Source organism: Oncorhynchus tshawytscha, linkage group LG11, assembly GCF_018296145.1.
Source record: "Oncorhynchus tshawytscha isolate Ot180627B linkage group LG11, Otsh_v2.0, whole genome shotgun sequence".
Taxonomy (NCBI): Eukaryota; Metazoa; Chordata; class Actinopteri; order Salmoniformes; family Salmonidae; genus Oncorhynchus; species Oncorhynchus tshawytscha.
The window spans coordinates 16,221,004-16,248,300 of NC_056439.1; the positions used below are offsets into that span (position 1 = coordinate 16,221,004).

The window sequence follows — 27,297 nt, forward strand, 5'->3', positions numbered from 1 at the left end:
GCACAAAAATGCTCCAGAAGAAGTGATCTAATTATGCACTAAACAGTACTTGAAACACCCAAATAATGTTTTCAATCCCTTCTGGTAGTACTCCCAGTCCCTGGCCAGGTGTTGCACAACACTTCATTAAGTGGTGTTACAACACACTGTGTCAGGTTTAAAAACATCTCAGGATGACGTGTTTCAATACTCAAGGAAAGTTAAGGTTTTGACTCCTTTGCGTTGGTGGCAGCTCAGATGCCATTCGTTTTGGTGTTACAAAGGACTTCATTTTAACAGTGCAGTAGCACAATGCTGTTGGTGTCCAACAGCACTTTCCTGAATTTGCTGGAAGCAATTTGACCCCACTATCAACCCAGAGAGCCCCATGCCTATCCCTTTCCTCCCCTCTCCTCTCCTCTCCTCTCCTACCTGTCCCCCTCTCTCCTCCTTTCCCCCTGTTGCCGCCTCTCGTCCCTTCCCACTGAGCACAGACGTCAATTCAACATCTATTTCACGTTGGTTAAAAGTAATTTCATGGAAATGACGTGGGAACAACGTTGATTCAACCAGTTTGTGCCCAGTGGGTCTTCTCTGTTTACTCTGTCCCAGGTCTCTTAATGCGAAAGTGAAACGACCGGTCAAACCGCGAGAGAGAGAAAGAGAGAGGGCTCGGCTCTGGTGCCATGTGGAAACGTCCGCCTGCACGCATCTGCCCGTGAGCACCCGACGGGGCAAAGAAAGGGAATTGGAGAAAACGGTAAAAGGAGATATAACGTTCAACTAATCACGGAGAGAACGTCTGGTGAGAAGCGGAGAGCAGAGGGCATCGGCTAGCGAAGAAGTAAGTGGCTCGCGTTCATGTCTTTTAATGTTTACCAGACTGGTGTGTGTGTATGTGCGCGCGTGTAAGTTACGTGTACGTGCTTGTGTGAGAGAATAAAGACTAGGTGATGATCCAATCTCTTATAGAGAGAGGACCGGCAACTGGCCGGTGTAGACCGTATAGGCTATTGAATGAAAGTGCTGAACGATTGTAGCCTATTATTGTTCAATCTGATGATGCAGATTCCCCTCCGGACGACAGAACTGGCAGCTGGTTCACTGTGGTGAGACAAAGTTAGACCAGAGTTTAGTGAAAAGTAGTCACTGCACAAACTTACTGTTCCGTAGATAATACTATTAGTGATGATGTTTTGTTTGTAAAGTTCTGCAAATAATATTTTGCACTTTTTGAGTTTTGTTGGGTTCTGGAGTTTTATGGTGGGATGTGAGTTCCCTTGTGCATTTAGACAATTGGTATACAATTTTTACACATACCTAAAAAAGTCTAAAATGATTAGTAGTTTTTTCTTTCTTTCTCAATCTTACTCAAGCAGCACTGCCTTATCCCGTGCGTATGCCTAAGGACAGGTGGAGCGCACTGTTTACGGGCATATCTTATCCCCAGCCCTCAATCTGTGCAAACATGTATTAACTCGCTTATTCTGCACATTTAGAATATAATTTAAACAATAATAAGCATTGGCTGTATGTGGTTGAGATTGGATCGCCTGGATATGTCCTAGGTCAATGGGTTCCCTCTAGGAGGGTCCGGGGATGCACCCGGTGAGATTTTGAAGGGAAAATACATCCAACATATTCCGGATCATTTGGTCAATGTATCCCAACCACAACTGAAATACCAATAATGTGTGTATTACTTTAAACTGTTGGTCTAACTAACAGTTCAGAAAGTAATTGAGCTTGGCAATTTGTTTGTAGAACGACTGTGAGAAATTCAGTTCTCGGGTGCATTCAGTTCGATTGAACGTTTGCTACGTTGCGTAATGGCTTGTACTGAATTACACTTTTCCACAAAAAGTTATTCAACGTTCTTGAACAAACTTTGAGATAGCCTAAGTTTTCTCTGTTTGGTGTGTGTGACAGGTGTGGCTTGCAATGAGTGATGTATTTGAAGGGCAGGGGTGTATTTTGAACGCACAATCCAACCGCTCCCTGTTTTTAAACTGGTTGTTCAGAATAGCACTGTTTCTGTTTAACTGAACGTTGTGTTGCGGTTTTTTTGTACTGAACGCAGCCCTGGTGACTTTTCTACTCCAAAATGAATGAAAATAAAATGATGGTGACCATTCAAATATAATTTTTCCCTCCAGAAATGAGACTAACAACATATTGGTCCATATTATCAGGCTGGTGTGTTATTTAGCAATACGCATGATCACCTATAGCCCTAGTGATTCAGCGTAGTGGCTGCAAATAAATAGGCTGAATCATGCCCATCCCAAACTTTTTCAGTGATGGCCTCCTTTCATCATGGGGGGAACATCCAATTTATTTTGTAAATCAAATATAAAGATGGTTCTGGAACTATTCTTAGTGTGAATATTCGGTTGCATAAACATGATGAGTGCTTTCCCCCCCACAATGTTGGCCTTCACATTTGTTTTCTAAACATAAGTAAGGAGGATAGGTTGCTGCTGCTGGTCCGTCTGTGAGACAGGCTGGCTGCCACTGACTGGGGAGAGAAACAGGCTTGCTTGAGCCTACTGCCTGAGGTTCAGAGAAACAGCCCTTCTCTAGTTCTGTAGCCTACTAAAAAACAGTTGTTTCAAAGTTTATAATAGGTCCGTGCTATCCCCGGATCCTTGGGACATCCCTACCCATTGAAGTTTAAATGTAATTATCAAGGTAAGGTTAGGGTTAGGTAAGGCAAGGGCTATGGTTATGGTTAATGGTTGGGTAACGGTAAGGGTTAAGGTTATGATTTAGGGTAGGGACATCCCAAGTATCCCGGATTGCGTTTATAATACTACCTAAATTGTCTTTGAAAATTGTGCCCAATATAACCTTTACCAATTATTACTAGTTTTTGCGCTCATCACTTCACAATAGAAACCTTTTTCATTAGAAAATGATCCTTTTCTATATCATTTTTATTCGTGCTAATGGATTTAGCATGTTAAATGTGACTGTACTTCTTTATTTGTTACAAGTTAGCTCCCAGGAAGAAGGGTTTGTTAAGAAGAGAGAGGAGAGAGAGAGAAAGAGAGAAACTATTGCTCCATTCTTCTTGCAAGTCTTGCACAACTTTTTTTTACCCTTCACAAACCAAGGCGTCTGAGGACCGGGCCAAACCACGCACGCACGCACGCACACACACACACACACACACACACACACACACTGTCCACTACAGCAGCCTACAGCATCCTTATTCTCACAATAATCAACGTTCAGCTACTGCTTCTTTATGACTACTCACACACACACTCTCCTCTACCTGATTTGTTTTAAAACAGCCCTTTTCCTAATCCCACGTGGATACACGCATGCACTCACACACACATGCATACACACACACACACACACACACACACACACACACACACACACACACACACACACACACACACACACACACACACACACACACACACACACACACACACACACACACACACACACACACACACACACACAAACTCCCAGTAAATGGGTGAAAGCAGCAGAATAGTAGATGTGTGTGTGTGATTTACGTTGCCACAGCAGTTTAAGAGCCCTGCTGCTCACCGACCATGTCTCACACAACATTATTTATTGATACATTTCTAACATTAGCAACAAATGTGTTTTCATTCTGCTGAAGATCACGTGTTAGATCTACTGTACACAGCACCAAAGCATAACATAAGGAAAATGCACACACAAAAATCACTCACCAGCCACATGGCTCTGCCCAATTTGTGCTCTCCCTTAAGGCATGTGTATGATGATGTGATATCAATGAGACTTAAAGTATGAACTATCTGAGTTTTTAACAGGAAATGAAAGAACATACTTTAAAAAATACACTATCAATGAACCAATCAACTAATAATCTCTGCTCCCTGACCTCCCACCACACCCCCAACCTCAAACAGTGGCAGCACCTAACCTACTGGATCCAAAATCCGCCACTCACAACAGCAAGCCCTGCCTTTCCTTCTCCGCCAAGTCAATCACGCTGAGCCCTAGAGAGGAGTGTCAGGCCATCGCCACGGTGATGAAGTGGAAGACGGTGTTGGCCATTTTCCTCCTGGTGGTTCTCTACCTGGTGGTGGGAGCTGCCGTGTTCAGGGCCCTGGAACAACCCCACGAGAGGTAGGGGAGACCGGGGTTGGTTGTCACACTTTTTACTCTCGTGTGTATTTCTCAGCACCAGTATATATTGGAAGACTCTTTTCAACAGTAATACAAAGACCAACGTGTTGGGTTGAAATAGGGACCCTTTTTATCCTCACATCTTATTTCAACATGGAGTTATAAGTCATTAAAACACATTCTGTCCACTTGTGACAACTAGCCCCATCGCGGGGTTGGTTGTCACACAGTATAGAGTTGGTTGTCACAATGTTTGTAGCTTATTCCTTTTGTAACAGAAAGTTAAGCAATATAGCAAACAGAGTCATAGAAATAGCCAAGCCTTTCTTTGGTAAAACAATATTGCTAACAAAATTCAGCATTATATACCGTGAGAACAACATATGACATTTTGAGTAGATTTGTGTGTGTATGCGTGTGTTTGCACATGCCTGTGTACATGTGCGGGTGTGTGACTGAAAAATGTGTGTGTGAGGCAACAAACCCAGATAGCAAAGATACCTCTTCCCAACAGATGTATACATGATGCATCGGGAAGATTGCAGTTTAGACATCGTTAATTGGCAAGACGTCTCACAGATGTGGCCAGGCATCAACATTATATTCTGAAGTCTCTGCGAAGTCCTTCCAATGCGCAAACACTCTCCACACTACATACTCCCAACACATTTTGATAGGTCAGCCTAAGGTGTTCGTGTTTACTGGGAAGGGAGGTCTTTATAGCAACAGCAGAAAAGAGCATGGGATTTATTGTATACTGGCAGTGGCAATGTCCCCAAACAATATGGTTATAATGGAGTTGATTTTTATTTATTTATTTCACCTTTATTTAACTAGGCAAGTCAGTTAAGAAAAATGCTTATTTACAATGATGGCCTATCCCGGACGACGCTGGGCAAGTTGTGTTCCGCCCTATGGGACTCTCAACCACAGCCGGTTGTGATACAGCCTGGAATCGAATCAGGGTCTGTAGTGACACCTCTAGCACTGAGATGCAGTGCCTTAGACCGCTGCACCACTCGGGAGCCCAATATAGTGACAACTATCCCCAACCCCCTCATCCCCCAATGCTAATTAAGATGCTAGTTACCAAATGGATTGACCTACTGTAGCAACTCAGAAATAGGTTTGGAATCTAGCTCTCCCTTTCCTGATTCCAACAAACATAATTCTTCATTTATACTCACGTATAATTCAAACATTGCAAAAGTAAGTACCAAGAAAACACATATTTTTACTTTCAACTATGAAAAACACTATATTTTGCCATGCTAACATGAATTGACCAGGTGGCTGAGTTCTTAAAAAGAATTCATACTTTTTCATCTTAAAATTATTACACATGGCACACTCTAGATTGGGAGAAATAAGCACTGTGACAACTAACCTGTGAGATAACCAACCGTGGTCTCTCCTAGATCCCTCCCTTATCTCTTTCTCATTCTGTCTTCCTCCTCTCTCTCTCTTTCTCTTTCTCTCTCGCTCCAGTGCTCAGCGCCTGGCCATCCTGAATCAGAAACTAGAGTTCCTCTCCACACACACCTGTGTCAACCACAGCCATCTGGAGGAATTGGTCAAGGTACTATGTTTGTTTGCGCATGTGCACATGGACGGACTCCCTTGTCTCTTCAAAGCAGAGCTTTCTCCTCCCTCGCTTTCACCGCTTTCTCTGTACACCTTCTGCACTTTTGTGCAGACTTGTGTGAGCATGTGTGTGTGTGTGTGTAGGATCATGTTTATAGCCAGAGTGACTCATTGAGAATGCATCTCTGCTGTCGATGCTGGTGTTGCGCCAGAAATCATCCCTCATAATGATCTCAGCATGAGATATGAACTACCGGTGATTTCATGTAAATGCTAATATGGCAAAAAAAAATCGCTAGCTACCCAAAAAACTGTAACGATGTCTTTGAGAGACAGCAAGTGCTCATTGTGCAAATGTATTTATGTTTTAAATAAACATTAGAGATAAAATATAGTTTACATGTTGTCAACAATCTAACCCAACCCTTTCTGTTTTGCCCCATAGTTGCGCATGCATCGGTTTTATTGCTAAACGACCAACCAGTCTATAAAGCCAGTGAAACGTCAGAACACACACAGTAATGCGTTGGTTTTACTTTCTTATTCTGCTATTAAAAACCTCTTGTATAGATTGGTCTATTAATTAAAGAAGTAATAATCAGAAAACAATAATGAAGTCAAATGTGTGTGTGTGTGTGAATGGCCATGTCCGAAATCTGTCATGCCTACTACTAACAAAACAACATGCTTTGTACTAAACATACTGCATACTATTGAGATGTTACTGTTTAATACAAATGTGTGCAGTAAATATGGGTGGGTCTGATTGGTTATAAGTGCATTCCAGCTGGTGTCTATTCCACAAGTTTCCACTGGCTAAATCTGTGACGTTAAATTGCCTATTTACTCTGTTCCATCTGACTGCGCAATCTACTGCCTCATCAGTCCAGGCAGGAAAGTTATAAACTTGATCTCCACTATAAAACGCATCTAGACATTATCTTGTATTTCTTTTTTAAACCTTGCTGTCTGTCTCGCCAACATTTGCAACATTGTTTCAATATTCAAATTCGATCTCCAACTGTCCCATAGTAACGTGTTGTAATTGGGTGCGTGTTGGTGGCAGGGAAGTCAGGCGCAGGAGAATCGAACTTAGTAAAAAAACTGAGTTTTTTAATCAGTGCTTCACAAAACTCCAAAACCAAAATTACAAAATAAGAAAAAGTGGGTACAAAACCCGTCGCGCACCAATACACAAACATACAATCAAACAATCTCCGACAAGGACATGAGGGGAAACAGAGGGTTAAATACACAACATGTAATTGATGGAATTGGAACCAGGTGTGAAGGAAGACCATACAAAACCAATGGAAAATGAAAAATGGATCAGGGATGGCTCGAAGGTCGGTGAGGTCGACCGACGAACACCGCCGGAACAAGGAAAAGACAAAGTATTTTTTAAATTTATTTTTTATTAATATCAAATCAATACATAAAGCACATGAGGGAACACAAGGAAAGGACGAAGTCGTGACACGTGTTGTGTTGTGACGTGACTCGGAGGGAGGGAGGGAGGTAGAGAGAGACAGAGAGGCAGGCAGGCAGCATTTCTCAGCCAGTCGAAATCATGCATTTATGGATATATACAAAGAGATGTCAAGTGAAAAGGGGTCAAATTAAACTGAGTGCAGCTAGTTTGCGATCTATCCAGCTTCATTTTTAAGTTATTGTGTTAGCTGTGTTGTTGGCTAGCTTCTCTGAACATCAGTGTCCTAACGAGTGAGCCTATTTTCTATGACAGGCGAAATCGTGCCTCGTTAGCTCATTGTTATGGATGTATCGAAATAAATGTCACTAGAAAACAGCTTAAACAAATGCAACTACTGTTGTTATTCTGTCTGCACTGTTTGACGTGACTGTAAAATCGCCGTAGTTGGCGAGCTAGCAAGCAAGGGATAAGAACGTTGCAAGCCAGTATAACAATGGAACATTTAGATAATACAACTGGTTCATGTCCATAGATTTGTATTTTTTAAATGTAAACTTTGTTTAACTAGGCAAGTCAGATAAAAACAAATTCTTATTTACAATGATGGCCTAAAGTCAAAAGGCCTCCTGCGGGGAGGGGGCCTGGGATTAAAATAAATAAATACAAAATAAACATAGGACAAAACACACATCACAACAAGAGAGACAAAACAAATCTACACAAAGAGACAACAACATAGCAAGGCAGCAACACAACATAACAACAACATGGTAGCAATATAACATGGTACAAACATTATTGGACACATTCAACAGCACAAAGGTCAAGAAGGTATAGACAATACATCACACAAAGCAGCCACAAATGTCAGTAAGAGTGTCCATGATTGAGTCTTTGAAAGAAGAGACAGATAAAACTGTCCAGTTTGAGAGTTTGTTGCAGCTTGTTCCAGTTGCTAGCTGCAGCGAACTGAAAAGAGGAGCGACCCAGGGATGTGTGTGCTTTGGGGACCTTTAACAGGATTTGACTGGCAGAACAGATGTTGTATGTGGAGGATGAGGGCTGCAGTAGATATCTCAGATAGGAGGGAGTGAGGTCTAAGAGGGTTTTATAAATAAGCATCAACCAGTGGGTCTTGCGACGGGTATACAGAGGATTATCGACTGCAGTGATGTGTCGTATAAGGAGCATTGGTGGCCGAATAGTAAAGAACGAATAGATGGCCAAATAGATACAGAAAAAAATACTAAACGACTGTGTCACGTCTCGCAACCGAGCCAATAGAATGAACGACCAGCCGTAGCAACCCTAGATTTGTTTCGAGACAATATCTTGTGGAAGGATGAAATAGTATGAATTAATTCATCAAATAACATTTAGAATGAAAATGGCAATCATTATTTGAATATGTTGGTAACCCGTTGTGTAAAAGTGATAATGGCCTCCATACCGGTATTTGGAGGATATATTGGCACGGGTGTTGTTATATTGGCAAACCGTGCCAATATATCCTCCAAACACGGGCCTCTCGGGCATTATCACTTAAACATACTAGGCTCACCCATACTGAGAATGCATCATCTTATGCACAATGTCGATGTTACCCACCATTTATTCATTTTGGTACAGTGTGCCCCTCAGGTTATTACCAACTGTTGTCAAACAAACTTAGGTCTGATAAAATAATTCCCTTCTTCTCGCATGCAGCAAATTCTATTAGATTAAACCCGAAATGAGTATGACATCCGGGCATACTAAATTTTTGAAATTTCACAGTCTAAAAAACGTTACATTTTCACACCCAATCAACGTACTATTTAGAAGTACAGGTATTCGGACATGGCTTATGTGTGTGTCTCATCCACAGCAAGTGGTGTCAGCGATCCGTTCAGGGGTGAACCCAGCAGGGACTCTGACCAATCACAGCAGTCTCTGGGACCTAAGCTCCTCCTTCTTCTTCGCGGGGACCGTCATCACTACTATCGGTAAGGATGTGTGTGTGTGTGCTGCGTTTGTGTGTGTGTCTTGTGTGTGTAGTATGATGTGTACGAAATCTAATTTAACCTCTCAGTACAGTCAACATTACAATGTTAAACCACTCGAGTGGTGCTTTAGCAGTATGCTTAGGGTTATTGTCCCGCTCGATGGTGAACCTCTGTCCCAGTCTCAAATCTCTGGAAGACTGAAACAGGTTTCCCTCAAGAATTTCCGTGTATTTAGCACCATCGACCATTCCTTCAATTCTGACCAGTTTCAATGTCCCTGAGGTGATGAGAGGCGTTGGGTTTGTGGAGTGTATGGCTTAAAGTGGTCCTATGGACAGATACTCCAATCTCCACTGTGGAGATTTGCAGCTCCTTCAGGGTTATCTTTGGTCTCTTTGTTGCCTGTCTGATTAATGCCCTCCTTGCCTGGTCCATGAATTTTGTTGGGCGGCCCTCTCTTGGAAGGTTTATTGTGATGCTATATTCTTCCCATTTTTTAATAATGAATTTAATGGTGCTCCATGGGATGTTCAAAGTTTCTGATATTATTTTAGAACCCAACCCTGACCTATACTTCTACACAACTTTGCCCCTGACCTGCTTGGAGAGCTCCTTGGTCTTCATGGTGCTGTTTCCTTGGTGGTACCCCTTGCTTAGTGGTGTTGCAGGCTATGGGGCCTTTCAGAACAGGTGTATATATACTGAGATCATGTGACAGATCATTTGACACTTAGATTGTACACAGGTAGACTTTATTTAACAAATTATGTGACTTCTGGAGGTAAATGGTTGCACCAGATCTTATTTAGGGGCTACATAGCAAAGGGGGTGAATACATATGCACGCACCACTTTTCCGTTTTTAATTTTAATGATTTTTAAAAGTTATTTTTTAAATTTCACTTCACCAAATTGGACTATTTTGTGTATGTCCATTACATGAAATCCAAATAAAAATCCATTTAAATTACAGGTTGTAATGCAACAAAATAGGAAAAACGCCAAGGGGGATGAATACTTTTGCAAGGCACTGATTACTGGACATTAAAAATATTCATGCGAGTAGTCTGCTGACTGGCCAGCTCATCCTCTTCAGGAGGATGACATCTTCCTCAATGAAGAATTAGCAAGCATTTCTGAAGCGGTCTGTTTGAGATACAAGTTTGAGGTGGGGTTTTTGAGATGTTTTTTCTCCAGTTTATGCTTTGGCCACAAATACAAGTATAGGATCAGTCAACAATATTATTTGGGTATGAGTTAACAGAATATTAACTTTTTAAAGTTACTTTTTCACTGGACAGTTACTTTAAAACTGCAGCCTTTTCTCTCAGCGTCATCGCAAAATCTGTATAATTGCAGGAAATTAGCTTTAAAATGGCAAAGTGTTATTTTTGAAGAGGCCTTTTTTCTTCTGTCCCTCCAGGTTTTGGGAACATCTCCCCCCATACGGAGGGAGGGCGTATCTTCTGTATAATTTATGCCCTGCTGGGGATCCCTCTGTTTGGCTTCCTACTGGCTGGAGTAGGAGACCAATTGGGAACCATCTTTGGGAAGGCCACCGCCAGGGTCGAGAAGATGTTCGTGGTGAGTCCATGTAGAGGAGATGTGTGTGTGTGTGTGTGTGTCCTTACATGTGTGAGGCCACTCTTAATTACTTCTTTATCCCAGAAGAGTAGAGGCCTGTCTGTCAGTCTATCCCAGATGAAGGTTGTGAATGTCTATTCATTACAGTTAATAACACCCTAGTGTATTGCCAGGAACAATTGGAAGAGAGGTCTAGTGCATTGAGAATACAGTAGCTATTCAATTCTTATGGTCCAATCTGCCCCTCATACTGTTCATCATGGCCACCTCCTAATCATCCCTAGATTTCAGTTGGCTAACCTGGCAACTCTTCCTCAAGTCGTTGCTGTATATAGAAATGTGGTCTCAGTCAACTTACCAAGGTTATTATAGTAAAAAAACACTTAACTAAAACTAATCATGAAAAAAAACATTTTGTAAACTGAAATAAAGTAATTAAAAAATCTGACTGAAACTATGAAAGCATCATTTTTTGGGGGATCTAATGGAGCTTTCAATGGAGTTTCCAAGCTTTTTTTCTAATGGGATTTTCGTGCTTCAGGAATCTGGCAGGTCACATTGAGATTTACTTTATAATTTAAAAGTAGACTCAGCGAGATGATGTTGCCACAAGCATAGAGTCACATATAGTTTTGCGCATGTGCACGGGTGCGCTTCACACTACTACAAGGTGGTATCTACGGGACCAAAACAGTGGAGAAGTTTCAACGCTCCTGGTTGTTGCAGAAATTGACCCAATACTACTGTTTACTTCATGCATCTACATCATCTCGCTGAGTCTACCTTTAAACCGGACCCATCACGTTATGCATTAGTGCCTCACAATGGCAAGAATTGACATTCACAAAAACACCAAACTTATACAGTACAACACATAGTTGTCTCCTAGCCTCCTCCGCATAGGCTTCTTTCTGTCCCTAACACTATAACTATAACTAAAACTGAAACTAAATAATAGAACAAACTAAATAGAAATGTTTTTATGAAACTTCAAACGAAATAAAAACGAGTGGATCTGAAAACTAACTGAAACTAAACAGAATTTCAGATAAACACAAAACTATAATATCCTTGCAATTTAGCTGGTGAAATTAGGGTTAAATACTGTTGATTAATAAAGATCTCTCTTTCCCTTTCTCCCGGCCTCCCGCTGTAGCAGTGGGATGTTAGTCAGACTAAGATCCGTGTCATCTCCACCGTTCTCTTCATCCTGTTCGGATGTCTGCTCTTCGTGGCGCTGCCGGCGGCCATCTTTAAACACATTGAGGGCTGGAGCGCTCTGGAGTCCCTTTACTTTGTCGTTATCACCTTGACAACCATTGGTTTTGGGGACTTTGTCGCAGGTAAATCATCACGAAGATAGTCATTCAAGTCCTAACTTGAAATGTGTATGCTTAAGTACATGTACGCACACACACAAACCTTTATTTATACAGATTTGTTTCATGAAGATATGAATCTCTTTTAGAGACCAGTTAAAGGCTGCAGCAGTCAGCACATGAAGTGAGCTACAGTGAGAAGGGAGAGACAGTATAGAAGGAATGATTTAACCGCAGCTATCAGTGAGAAAAGTGTCTTGTCTCTGTCACACTTTCCCCATTCACTCAGGGAAGTGGGGACGGAGACAGAACAGAGATAGAATTTACTGCAGGGTCAGAACTAGAACAAGGACCTGGTTAGACGGAGAGATAAAGAGAGAAATGAAGGGGTTGTGTGTGTGTGTTTGTGTCTGTGTGTTACTGTGTGTGTGTGTGTCCTCTCCAGGTGGTTCAGAGATTGAGTATCTGGACTACTACAAGCCTGTGGTGTGGTTCTGGATCCTGGTGGGGCTGGCGTACTTCGCTGCTGTTCTCAGCATGATAGGAGACTGGTTCAGAGTCATCTCTAAGAAGACCAAAGAGGAGGTATCTCTCTCTCTCTCTCTCTCTCTCTCTCTCTCTCTCTCACATACAAACACATCAATCAAGTGTATTTTAAAAAGCCCTTTTTAGATCCGCAGCTTTCAGAAAGTGCTTTAAAGTTGCCCAGCCTAAAACCCCAAAGAGCAAGCAATGCAGATGCAGAAGAACAGTGGCTGGGAAAAACTAACACAAACACACAAACACAGAAAAGGATCTGAACCCGGGTCTCGGCCCCACGGGAGAAACCAATGTCTTGACCGTTAAACCAAGAGGAATTGTCCTATTCGGGAACGAGCTGACTCTGATTTTGAAGTCGCAGTCATGGCTACCTCATCACTGTCCCTAATTAAATCAACTACCTACAGTATATCCTCTGATAGACATTACTGTGAGACTCTCCAGTGACACTCTCCAGCTGAACAGAGTAACACATTATACAGAAAGAGAGAGAGAAAGAAAGAGGAGAGAGAGAAAGAGAATCCTTATTGCCCCCTCAGAGTTATCACGCTGACATCCTGCTATTTTACGCAGCGTCATCACTCCACAAGTGACATCACGCTTCCGTCTATGATGGTCAGACGTGTGTGTTTGTGTGTGTACATGGCTGTGTGTTCGTGCATAGGGCTGTGGCGGTCACAAAATTTTGTCAGCCGGTGATTGTCAAGCAAATAACTGTTGGTCTCACGGTAATTGACACTTAATTAACATAAAAACATTTAGCATCTCCTGGCTTCCACACATAGAATACAAGCCACTGATATAGACCTTTGGAACATCTATATTTTAAAAAGTCTAATAAATCCATGTAATATACCCTTCACCTTCACAATAAATCCATGATTTATTTTAGACAGGACTAAAGAAGCATGAAATGAAGAAAATGTAGTCTATTTCAGAAGAACAGAATAGCATACTCTGAGTTGTCCTTATGTTAGGTCCTGATCTGGCTATGCCAAATGCCTGTGGGCTACACTAGTTCATTTAGCAGACAGAATTTAGAATTCTGTGGTATTATTTATAGTATGAAGAATACAACTGAACAAAGCTGAATAAAATAAAGGATATTTTATCCAAATGATTTGAGGTAGTGCGCACATGTGGCTATTCTATGTTGAGCGGTTAACAAATAAATAGGTATTCCTATATGCTTAATTTAGAGTTATTAATGTAACTTTAGTTGTTCTACAAATGTTGTGCTATATGTTTTGATATTTAATACATTGTAAGGCTGCATGATGCGACCCTGATGATGATTTGAAAAAAGTAGCTTGAAAGGCATGAGCTCTGCTTTTCTTTTGCACAGGCTGCTCACACTACATCAGTCACTCATTCACAATTTGACAAATACTTAATAATGTCTATAATTTCATGGTGGCATCCCCTTTGTGTGGCCGAAATGCACCCTAAAAAAATCCATGCCTTTTGTGGCCAGTGGCTGTTGTGCCCTTCCCCGAGTGCTGCGTTGTGCCCTTCCCCCTGAGTGCTGCGCGCTCTGAATCATCTCTCACTCACAAATCAAATCAAACTTTATTTGTCACATGCACCGAATACAACAAGGGTAGACCTTCCCATGAAATGCTTACTTACAAGCCCTTAACCAACAGTGCAGTTCAAGAAGAGTTAAGAAAATATTTACCAGATAATCTAAAGTAAAAAATTATAAAAAGTAACACAATAACATAACAATGATGAGGCCATATACAGGGGGTACCGGTACCGAGTCAGTGTGCGGGGTTACAGATTAGTTGAGGTAATTTGTACATGTAGGTAGGGATGAAGTGACGATGCATAGATAATAAACAGCGAGTAGCAGCAGTGTACAAACAAATGGTAGGGGAGGGGTTAATGTAAATAGTCCGGTGGCCATTTGATTAATTGTTCAGCAGTCTTATGGCTTGGGGGTAGAAGCTGTTAAGGAGCCTTTAAGTCCTAGACTTGGCGCTCCGGTACCGCTTGCCATGCGGTAGCATAGAAAACAGTCTATGATTTGGGCGACTGGAATCTCTGACAATTTTATGGGTTTTTCTCTGACACCGCCTATTATATAGGTCCTGGATGGCAGGAAGATTGGCCCCAGTGTTGTACTGGGCCGTACGCATTACCCTCTGTAGCGCCTTGACTAGTCTCTCAAAGCACTTCATGATGACGGAAGTGAGTGCTACGGGGCGGTAGTCGTTTAGCTCAGTTACCTTAGCTTTCTTGAGAACAGGAACAATGGTGGCCCAACAACAGACTGGGATAGGGATTGATTGAATATATCCGTAAACACACCAGCCAGCTGGTCTGCGCATGCTCTGAGGGCGCGGCTGGGGATGCCGTCTGGGCCTGCAGCCTTGCGAGGGTTGACACGTTTAAATGTTTTCCTCACGTCGGCTGCAGTGAAGGAGAGTCCGCATGTTTTAGTTGCGGGCCGTGTCAGTGGCACTGTATTGTCCTCAAAGCGGGCAAAAAAGTTATTTAGTCTGCCTGGGAGCAAGACATCTTGGTCCGTGACTGGGCTGGTTTTCTTTTTGTAATCCGTGATTGACTGTAGACCCTGCCACATACCTCTTGTGTCTGAGCCGTTGAATTGAGATTCTACTTTGTCTCTATACTGATGCTTAGCTTGTTTGATTGCCTTGCGGAGGGAATAGTTACACTGTTTGTATTCGGTCATGTTTCCGGTCACCTTGCCCTGATTAAAAGCAGTGGTTCGGGCTTTCAGTTTCACGCGAATGCTGCCATCAATCCACGGTTTCTGGTTTGGGAATGTTTTAATCGTTGCTATGGGAATGACATCTTCAACGCACGTTCTAATGAACTCGCTCACCGAATCAGCGTATTCGTCAATGTTGTTGTCTGATGCAATACGAAACATATCCCAGTCCACGTGATAGAAGCAGTCTTGGAGTGTGGAATCAGATTGGTCGGACCAGCGTTGAACAGACCTCAGCGCGGGAACTTCTTGTTTTAGTTTCTGTCTGTAGGCAGGGATCAACAAAATGGAGTCGTGGTCAGCTTTTCCGAAAGGAGGGCGGGGCAGGGCCTTATATGCGTCGCGGAAGTTAGAATAACAGTGATCCAAGGTTTTCCTAGCCCTGGTTGCGCAATCGATATGCTGATAAAATTTAGGGAGTCTTGTTTTCAGATTAGCCTTGTTAAAATCCCCAGCTACAATGAATGCAGCCTCCGGATAAATGGATTCCAGTTTGCAAAGAGTCAAATAAAGTTTGTTCAGAGCCATCGATGTGTCTGCTTGGGGGGGAATATATACGGCTGTGATTATAATCAAAGAGAATTCCCTTGGTAGATAATGCGGTCGACATTTGATTGTGAGGAATTCTAAATCAGGTGAACAGAAGGACTTGAGTTCCTGTATGCTTTTGTGACCACACCACGTCTCGTTAGCCATAAGGCATACGCCCCCGCCCCTCTTCTTACCAGAAAGATGTTTGTTTCTGTCGGCGCGATGCGTGGAGAAACCAGCTGGCTGCACCGACTCCGATAGCATCTCTCCAGTGAGCCATGTTTCCGTGAAGCAAAGAACGTTGCAGTCTCTGATGTCCCTCTGGAATGCTACCCTTGCTCGGATTTCATCAACCTTGTTGTCAAGAGACTGGACATTGGCGAGAAGTATACTGGGGAGTGGTGCACGATGTGCCCGTCTCCGGAGTCTGACCAGAAGACCGCTACGTTTCCCTCTTTTACGAAGTCGTTTTTTTGGGTCGCCGGCTGGGATCCATTCCGTTGTCCTGGGTGAAAGGCAGAACACAGGATCCGCTTCGCGAAAGTCATATTCTTGGTCGTACTGATGGTGAGTTGACGCTGCTCTTATGTTCAGTAGTTCTTCTCGACTGTATGTAATGAAACCTAAGATGACCTGGGGTACTAATGTAAGAAATAACACGTAAAAAAAACAAAAAACTGCATAGTTTCCTAGGAACGCGAAGCGAGGCGGCCATCTCTGTCGGCGCCGGTTGGTGGAGTGCTGCAGAGATGGTTGTCCTTCTGGAAGGTTCTCCCATCTCCAAAGATAAATTATGGAGCTCTGTCAGTGACCATCGGGTTCTTGGTCACCTCCCTTACCAAGGCCCTTCTCCCCTGATTGCTCAGTTTGGCCGGGCAGCCAGCTCGAGGAAGTCTTAATGGTTCCAAACTTCTTCCATTTAAGAATGGAGGCCACTGTGATCTTGAATGGTGCATAAATGTTTTGGTAACCTTCCCCAGATCTGTGCCTCGACATAATCCTCTCTCGGAGCTCTAAGGAAAATTCCTTTAAACTCATGGCTTGGTTTTTGCTCTGACATGCACTGTCAACTGTGGGACCTTAGACAGGTGTGTGTGCCTTTCCAAATCATGTCCAATCAAGTGTCTTGGTGTGTTTGGACCATGATATTTCGTTGGTGATGTGAACACTAAGGAACTTGGAACTCTCGACCCGCTCCACTACAGCCCGTCGATGTTAATGGGGGCCTGCTCGGCCCGCCTTTTCCTGTAGTCCACGATCAGCTCCCTTGTCTTGCTCACATTGAGGGAGAGGTTGTTGTCATAGCACCACACTGCCAGTTCTCTGACCTCCTCCCTATAGCCTGCCTCATCGTTGTCGGTGATCAGGCCTACCACTGTTGTGTCAACAGCAAACTTAATGAGGAGTCGTGTCCTTGATGATACACACTCCTGAGGGGCCCAAGTGTTGAGGATCAGCGTGGCAGATGTGTTGTTGCCTACCCTTACCACCTGGGGGTTCATTGACTACCACATGTAGTCAATGAACAGCATTCTCACATTCCTTTTGTCATGTTCCTTTTGTCCAGGTGGGAAAGGGCTGTGTGGAGTGTGATTGAAATTGTGTCATCTGTGGATCTGTTGGGGCGGTATGTGAATTGGAGTGGGTCTAGGGTATCAGGGAGGATGCTGTTGATGTGAGCCATGACCAGCCTTTCAAAGCACCATGGCTACCGACGTGAGTGCTACGGGGGGGTAATCATTTAGGCAGGTTACCTTCGCTTCCTTGGGCACAGGGACTATGGTGGTCTGCTTGAAACACGTATGTTTGACAGACTCGGTCAGGGAGAGGTTGAAAATGTCAGTGAAGACACTTGCCAGTTGGTCCACGCATGTTTTGAGTAAACGTCCTGGTAATCCGTCTGGCCCAGCGGCTTTATGAATGTTGACTTGTTTAAAGGTCTTGCTCACACCGGCTACTCGTGCAAGCTTCTGTGTTGCTTGCCTCGAAGCGAGCATAAAAGACATTTAGCTTGTCTGGTAGACTCGCGTCACTGGGCAGCTTGTGTCTGGGTTTCCCTTTGTAGTCTGTAATAGTTTTCAATTCCTGCCACATTCGTCGAGCATCAGAGCCGGTGTAGTAGGATTCAATCTTAATATTTTATTTGCTTGTTTGATGGTTCGTCTGAGGGTGTAGCGGGATTTATTATAAGCGTCCGGATTAGTGTCCCGCTCCTTGAAAGCGGCAGCTCTAGCCTTTAGCTCGATGCGGATGTTGCCTGTAATTCATGGCTTCTGGTCGGATATGTATGTACGGTCACTGAGGGGACGACTTCGTCAATGCACTTATTGAAGAAGCCGATGACTGAGGTGGTATACTCCTCAATGCCATTGGATTTATCCTGGAACATATTCCAGTCTGTGCTAGCAAAACATTCCTGTAACGTAGCATCCGCATCATCTGACCACTTTCGTGAGTCACTGGTACTTCCTGCTTTCGATTTTGCTTGGAAGCAGGAATCAGGAAGATAGAATTATGGTCAGATTTGCCAATTGGAGGGCGGGGCAGAGCTTTGTATGCATCTCTGTGTGTGGAGTAAAGGTGGTCTAGAGTTTTTCTTCCTCCGGTTGCACATATGACATGCTGGTAAAAATTTGGTAAAACTGATTTAAGTTTGCCTGCATTAAAGTCCCCGGCCACTAGGAGCGCCAATTCTGGATGAGCTTTTTCTTGTTTGCTGGCCTCATGGCCTCATAGAGTTGGTTGAGTGCTGTCTTAGTGCCAGCATCAGTCTGTGGTGATAAATAGAAGGCTACGAATAATATAGATGAGAACTCTCTAGGTAGATATTGTGGTGTACAGTTTATCATAAAGTACTCAACCTCAGGCGATTAATACCTCGAGACTTCTTTAATATTAGACATCGCTCACCAGCTGTTTTGACCAATAGACATACACCCCCACCCCTTGTCTTATCAGACGTAGCTTCTTCTCTGTTCTGCCGGTGCATGGAAAATTCCGCCAGCTCTATATTATCTGTGTCGCCGTTCATCTACGACTCGGTGAAACATAAGATAGTACAGTTTTTAATGTCCCGTTGGTAGGATAATCGTAATCATAGGTCATCAATTTTATTTTTAATCATGATTGCATGTTAGCCAGTAGAATTGACGGCAGTGGGAGTTTAATCATTCGCCTACGGATTCTCAGAATGCAGCCCGACCTGCGCTCCCTTTTCCTCTGTCTTTTCTTCACGCAAATGACAGGGATTTGGGCCTGTACCTGGAAAAGCAGTATATCCCTCTCGTCGGACTCATTAAAGGAAAAATCTTCTTCCAGTTCGAGGTGAGTACTCGCTGTTCTGATGTCCGGAAGTTATTTTTGGTCATAAGAGACATTCTGTACAAAATAAGTTAAAAACGAAGTTACAAACAACGCAAAAAACTAACAAAATAGCACAATTGGTTAGGAGCATGTAAAACGTAAGCCATCCTCTTCGGCGCCATAGTACACATTATGCTCCATCACGTGATCGGCTCTTTCTCACAGGCTACAAGTGAAGACAGACACATAGGGGATGCAACTGGGTGCTCCCTTATCCAATTCCGTGGTGCATATTGAAGATATTGAAAGAACTATCCACATTTACTTTTCATCAGCCAACAAGATGAGTAGGCCTAATGAACAGCAAAATCATTAGCCTATGTCAATCTAATATCCCGCATAGTGCAAAGTCAAACTATTTTATTCTGTGCGAGAAATAAATATTCCAAACATAGTCTGGGACAGTTGTGGGATGCGATAGATCCCTAATTAATACAACCACTAGCATCAAAAAACGTTTTTAAGCAATGTGGCTGACGCAACAGATTAGAACGTTTAGCTTAAAATGTTGATAAACTGTGAGGCTATTTCTTCCACAGCAATGCACTCATGGTAGTAGGCTATAAGCCCAAATGTTCCATTAGCAGGAAACACCATTATCAAAAGTGACAGCAAATGCGATTTTGCTTGTAATGCTTTTATTATAAAGGTTAATTTTTATGGTGATAATTATCTTCCTCAAACTTGAAACTCACATGCTGCTTATGTATGCCAGTTAGGGTCTACACCCCTTGTAAAGCAGATTAATGTGCTTAATTTTAAGAAGTTCTTTGGCCACTTTAGTTGTGATACAAACCTTATCAAAACATATAAGCCTATGGGCTAGCCTACATGAGGTGTGCGACTATGATTCGAAAAAGTTGAAAAAAAAGTTGAAAAAAAAGTTTCTTATGATAGGTTAATATTGTTACCGATCAGACTATTCTTGATTTAATATTGTCTTTACATATACTAAATAATATATGTGTGGAATTTGTTTTGATTTAAAATGGACCATTATCATGCACCAAAACAGGGGCTGCAGGAAAAAAATACATGTCATCTATTCACTTAAATAGCTAATGGAGGAAGCTTTTCCTGTGGTTTATTTTCTTGCCAGCCAGGTAGGTTATACTCCTGTTGTAAAATATAAGCAATGTGCTTAATATTAGGAAAGTTGAGAAAAATATATAGTAGGCCTAGTCTCTAGAAAGCTGATGGGATCCTCTTTTTAGTAGAGGCCATCATTCTGTTTTCTCATGCAATTGCATAGCCTATAGAAATGTTGCGCAACATTAGCTCATGGGCTCTCATGAAGTGATGGATTTGATTTTCGATCACATTTGCATTGATGTCAGAGTGATTAGAGGGACAATAGAGTGCTGAGTTCCAGGCAGTTAGCACGTTTGGTAGGCTACTAATGACCAGCAGCAGCATCAGAGCTTGGAGAAGCCTAATTACCGTGACTAAATGGTCACGTGGAATTTGACTGCGTACATGACTTGTGACCGCCGGTATGATGGTAATACCGTCATCCCAACAGCCCTATTTGTGTGTGCATGGTACCAGTAATGACACACAACAGTAATGAAACAGGTGATATTCCTCGGTCTATCACAAAGGAACTCTATTTAATGTGTTTGTTCCAGAGTTTGGTAGCTACCACCCAAACCCACACATTTTGTCAGAGCTCTGACCTGTCAGAGCTCCGACCTTCTGCAGACTTCTCTCCCCTGGCTTACCTCTTTCCTTTGATAAGAATGTTTTCCAATTCAATACAACGTTCCTAATCAAATCAACTACCTATATCCTCTGATGAACATTACTGTGAGACTTTCCAGTGACACTCTCCAGCCAGTATACAGAGAGTGAGAGTGACAGAGAGAGAGAGTGTGTGTCTATGTATGTGTATATGTGTGTAGAATAGAATAACTTGCATTTGTCAGAGCTCGAACCTTCTGCACTTACACAGCTCTCTTTTTCAAGTCTTGTTCGCCCAGAGCATCTTTATATCAATACTTTATCATCCCAATAACTCTCTGTTTGACAACCTCTAAACCACTAAAGATATCACACATGTTGATAATGCCATGGTGTGTGCGGCCAGGCTGCTGTAATTGAACACACATGTAATTGAGGTGACTTCCAGGATACGTCGAGAACAGCAGTCTTTCACAGAATCTCTCCCTCCCCCTCGTCTCTCTCCCTCTCTTCTCCCTCCTCTTCCTCACCTGTCTCCCTCCTCTCCTCCTCTCTCCATCCTCTTTCTTTCTGTCTCTAGGTAGGGGAGATCAGGGCTCACGCAGCAGAGTGGACGGCTAATGTCTCGGCAGAGTTCAAGGAGACCAGACGTCGCCTCAGTGTCGAGGTCTACGACAAGTTCCAGCGGGCCGCATCAATCAAACGCAAACTGTCGACCGATCTGGGCTTAAACTCCACCCCCGAGCTTACCCCACCCAAGAGGATACTGCCCGTCAACTTCACAGATGAACGGGAGAGGGAGCCGATGTTCCCGTATATGACCAAAAATGGAAGTATTTTTCAGAATGGACTAGGGGGAGAGCCTAGGAGAGGTGACGTGGCTATTATAGAGTACCTCAAGTAGAGGTCACAAACGTTCACCTCTGACCCCTGACCCAGCTTCAGCACAAGCCACACCCACCTGGTTACAACAAGAAATGGCAGCCATCTTTCAGCACAGGGTGTATGACATCATTTATCAACAGCTGCCCCGATGACAGTCTATATGACTATATGACTATGATTATGAAGCGGTTTGATTATTAACTACAACAGAATCACAACATGAATTAGGAACATATCTTTATGGATCTGAATGGAAGAGTTACATTCGGGGAGTACATTTAAGGTCAGGGCAAATCTGAATTGACATCCTAATCCTAGTGCACTACCTTTGGCCACAACCTCACTGGGTTCTGGTCAAAAGAATAGGGTGTCATTTCAGACATATGTATCCTATTTATTACGTTGCCAATGTATGAGGAATATTAATGAGGATGTCTATATGCCTTTAGTCAGAGAATGTGTGGGTGTGCATATGTGTGAATGGGTTCTATGGGGTTCTAAGAGTGAACCTTTCCCCTGACTGTTACTCAGAACCGGACCTCTTAGCTTTCTTTCTACTGAAGGAATCACAGCAGTGTCTTAGTCTTTTTCTACCAACAGACTGTACATGCATGTGAATTAACAGTGTTTTCTCTTTCTCTTTTATCACTCTCTCTCTTGTCGTTTTAAACAGCGAGACAGTTTGTCATTTAGAGTACGTGACTGTAGTCCTCTGGGCCGCTGGGAGTGTGGAGCAGCAAATGGAGGCTCCACTATGACTGTTTCAGGGCAGACATTTTAAGGCCAGACACCACAGACTGAAATGACAGTTTTGCAGCTACCTATACATTTTTAGATTTGTTGGTATTTTGGTCAATTAATATTAGTATTTTCAAAAAGTAAACATACAAATGTCAAAATCTTTATGAAAATTGATATTTTCTTTAGTTTATCATACTACAGTCAAAAATGTCATGGATTTTAACCACTTTAAAATGGACATACATCCATAATTTCAAAGCTCACTACATTGAATTACACATAATTTAAAAGCCCATTTCATAAAGAATGTAACAAACTTTACCATATGTAGTAACTTACTTTGAAGAGATGGTGATTGGGTCCTAATAGGCGTTTTGCGTTTGGTAGTCTAAATTCAGTGTATTTATCTTTAACGGCCACTTCCAGAAAGTCAGACTCTTTCCACACCCCAACTCGTTTTCCTCATCTTCAGAAGCATCTACGTTCACCAAATTGTGTATGGTTTATCCATGGACATATTCTCAGATATCTATACAGGGGCCTAGGCATGGGTGGGCCAGTGAGGGCACATCCAAATATCTGCAGACCCACCCACCAACAAATTTCTGTACAATGTTACGTACTTTAGCATTTTACACATAGAAAGATGTTAAAAAAAACGTATTTATCCACAATCTGCTCAGAGTAAGTCTGTCCTGAAGTGGCTTAACAAAATGAAACCAAAATATTTAGGCTGACTTAATCCAGTGTCCCGAAAAATGGATTTGCGGCATAGGAAAATATGTGCATATTTAATGATATTGCCTCATTTGCACATTTTAGTATTATGTATAAGAAAAGGTGCAATACAAAAAAAGTGTTATAGTTGACATTGGTGCCAGTTTTTTGCGATGTCAAAATGGAGTCCTACTACATATGGGGGGTGGGGAGGACATATCGTCACAGATGTTGAATACATTTCTTCTAAACTATTTGGTCTTAATTTAGAGTAGGCTGGTTTTAGGGTAACGGTTAGGGTATGTGTGACGGGTTAGTTAGCCACAGATTTATGGCGCTATACTTCTGTCCTCTCTAGGATGGCCAGATAGTGACAGCCATGTAGAGAGGGTGAGGCTAACTGCAATTGGCTGGCAGAAATGTCTTCTTAGTCAGTGTCTCTGCTACCAGGGAAAACAGCCCTCGTCATCTTGCTTTTAGTTCAACATGTTTCCGAAATCGACAGTTCTGATCAACATCATGTTCCCATATTGAGAGCTATGCCAAATCCGAAGGAGATGAGGGTGTGGCGGTTGACTATCAGGCAGATTTTGCCCAATTATTGGCAAAAGAGCTGATCAGGTTGGTCAAAAGGCCATAGGCAGATTGGTTGGTTAAAAGACCAATTACTGGAAATAGATCAGAATTGCTAAATCAGATCTGTAAATCGTGTTCTCCTTAAAGGAGATGGATGAAGTAGATCCACATGGCTTATCAGTCTGTTCAATTCTGATGGAAAAGCATCAGCTCTCAGCCACGACTGTCAGCATATCCATTCATGATTTATTTTTTATCACATGCATATCTATTTTTCATAGCAATACGATATCTTATCTTATAGCAGCCCTTTCTATGTTCAGTGTGACGTACAGTATTTTTGACTGAAACCATAGAGGGGTATTTGAGGAGGAGGGGGTTGAGCCAGCTGATGTACTCTAGATACTGAGAGCTAGCCATCGTGCAGTGACGTCAGCCGCCCTGAGATCTAGTCAACTGTCCGCTTGTGCATATGGTTTGGATGTGTTGTGAATTTTCTGCACATTGCAGACGGATGCACAGGCCAAATTACTTTGAATGTTACTTGAAGTCTTACAAAAACAATGAATGCGCTGGTGAGACACAGCACTTTAACAGGCTATAGAACCATCAACACTCTGTATTCTACACACGCACTCACACGGACGCACACTCACGCTCACTCACACGCACGCTCACACACCTGAGGGTTCTCTCTCACACCCCGTGTACACCTGCCATTCAAAATGCACTTTTATTTAACTGCCTGTGTTTAAAGTTACAACATTTATTGTGTTCACGGCTAACTATTTCACCACGAAAGGCTTTTGTATCGTCGTAATGCGGAGATAAACTGCAACGCTTCTCTTTCTAGCGATGTTACTGCACGTCTAGCACACAGTCCACATGGCTGTGTTGTATTCATTAACACCAGTGTCAAACCATGGCTAAATTCCATTATCCACATTAGCGTCCCACCTAGGCAAGCTCAATACACTGCTTCATTCTAAGTATTAGGCTAGATGCTAAAGTGAATATTGGAATAGAGCCCATATGTGAAATCCCTGACATTTCAGGGTACTATTATTTCTGACTGACCATCACTAGTAGGTGGAGAGACATAGAGGAGTGGATAGGAGGATAGAGGACAGTAAAGTACTGTACTAACTTGGTCTAAAAAGCCTGTGGAGCAGCACCACACAACGTGTGTGTCATTCAGGTCATGGCGATGTGTTACTTGATTGTGTCCACAGCAGTGCCACAGTAGTGTCCTTGACTTTTCTCTGTCTGTGCTACTCTCAGATCTGGGCCCAATATGCATTTGTTTTGTTTCAAATACTTCAGGTGCGCTTGATTTAGCTTGACTAGCATGCAGAGTTTGCACTTGGGACTATACCATTAGTTCCATTGTGCTGGACAAGCTACATCAAACACAGCTCAAGTATTTGTAATATATTAAATGTGTGTAAATGGCCCAGGTCTGGCTATTATTACAATATCTTTAGATGTTGTCTAATCACTGCAACGGGAGAGGCGAAGGTGGAGTCATGCGTCCTCCGAAACATGACCCGCCTAACATCGCTCCTTAACACCCGCCAGCTTAACCCGGAAGCCAGCCGCACCAATGTGTCGGAGGAAACACCGTTCAACTGGTGACCGGGTCAGCCTGCAGGCACCCGGCCCGCCATAACGAGGCGCTAGAGCACGATGAGCCAAGTAAAGCCACACCAGCCGAACCCTTCCATAACCCGATCAACGCTGGGCCAATTGTGCACAGCCCGGAATGAACACGGGTCTGTAGTGATGCCTCTAGTACTGCGATGCAGTGGCTTAGACCGCTGCGCAACTTGGGATGCCCAGTATCTTTAGCTTTGACTTTAATATGGGTTATTGATGACTGTTAGCATGTTTGATATTTTTAGCTGTGCTAAAAAAAAAAACTGACTGTTATTAATTCCATGCCTGGACTCTATTCTGCAAATACAACATCAGATATGTTCAGGCTTTTATGATTGTTCATCTTTTTGTTTTCTCTGTTTGTTTGGGACATTTCTATACTGGCTGTCTGCCAGAGATAAAGTTAATTCTGTAAAATGTCTGTAGAACAAGTCTATACACAATCTAACTGGTTTGTTTTTAAATATATATATCTAATGACTTGAAAACATACAGTATTCTCAATTATTTTTCTGTTTACCGTCTTATTCAAAAACACCCATCTGCCTCATGACTTATTCTATTGATATAACATGTGGTGGTCCAACTGTACAGTGGTTGTGTTCAATAGAAAACATACAAACACAGAACTGATGCTTCATATAGATGAGTGTTTCATGGTTGCTTCAGTATCATTTCACAACGATATTTGTATGAAGCCTGCAGACTTCTCATTTTCCTTACAGTATCTACACAGAGAGTGTGTGATATGCACTCGACTTTAGACCATTTTTGAGGAATGAAAAGGGGTGACAGGGTTTTGTTTCGGGGTGAGCTATCAATTTAATCCGATGATGAGAGAGTAGAGAGACACCCCAGACTCCGTCTCTGGTTGGAACAGACGGTCTGTCCTTGTTGACCAATCAGAACAGACCATTCGGAGCATGAAAGTGATGTTATGTAAGCAGGACTGGGTGGCCAAAGTCAACAGACAGACAGACGGTATGCAGACGCATTTTACTGTCCCAGGCCTCAGATACAGCAATCCATGGATATTATTAATCCACCGGCTACTACACACAGGCACGCACGGACGCACACACAGCACAAAGCATAGATATGCACAGCAGTGTGCAAGCATGGAGGATGTTACCATACCTAGCTAGCTCCCACAGTGGATAACTGCATAACGTACAATCACTCAGCTGCTAAATCTTTTTGCAGAAAAGTTATGACCTATACATGTGACAGTAACTAAATGGACTACTGTGGGACCTGTAGTCATTAACCAACAACAGCATCTGCAATTACTAGAGAATTAGCCTACTGTACTGTAGGCCTAACTCTTTACTCAGTATACCAAAATACAGTACGGTACTTTATTCTGTGAGATGGAATACAGTACCATTTGAAATACAGCAGTTCTTTCCCTGCCCACAAAATGTTTCCACAATGCAGCATAAATTACAGTATGTTGCAGTAAAACATTTTACAGTATTTTACTGTTGATAATACCCCAAATTACTGTATAAATGACAGTTTTCCGTTACAGCCTATCTCTTTACTCAACTACTGTATTGTAGGCCTAACTCTTTATTCATCCTACTGTATTGTAGGAATAACTCTTTCCTAAACCTACTGTACTGTAGGCCTAACTCTTTACTTAGCTGACCCTGTAAGCTTAAACCATGTACTACTGCCATATCCACAATTTACAGTAGAACTGGGAGAAATATTATAAATGCCAGAATGTATGGGGACATCAGAGAATTGAAGGTAGATAGTGCTCTACGTTCTAACGTTCTCTGACTGGAGTTCCACTGTACATGTACTTGCACAATCCCTCATGATTAAACAACTGACAGAC

At 42.5% G+C, this 27,297-nt stretch overlaps 1 protein-coding gene across 3 annotated transcripts; it reads left to right on the plus strand.

Moving 5' to 3' along the window:
- Window positions 1-220: 220 nt before the first annotated feature.
- LOC112261491 (potassium channel subfamily K member 2) lies at window positions 221-27,297 on the plus strand. Of its 3 annotated transcripts, none has more exons than XM_024436864.2 (8): window positions 221-823; window positions 3,903-4,122; window positions 5,611-5,701; window positions 9,006-9,123; window positions 10,546-10,706; window positions 11,863-12,049; window positions 12,471-12,610; window positions 21,457-27,297. In XM_024436864.2, coding segments are annotated over exons 1-8 (1,242 nt in total). In that variant the 5' UTR covers window positions 221-822; the 3' UTR covers window positions 21,781-27,297. The 3 variants fall into 3 exon arrangements, with proteins under 3 accessions (XP_024292632.1, XP_024292633.1, XP_024292634.1); XM_024436865.2 differs by lacking the exon at window positions 221-823 and adding an exon at window positions 869-1,088; XM_024436866.2 differs by lacking the exons at window positions 221-823; window positions 3,903-4,122; window positions 5,611-5,701 and adding an exon at window positions 6,991-7,100.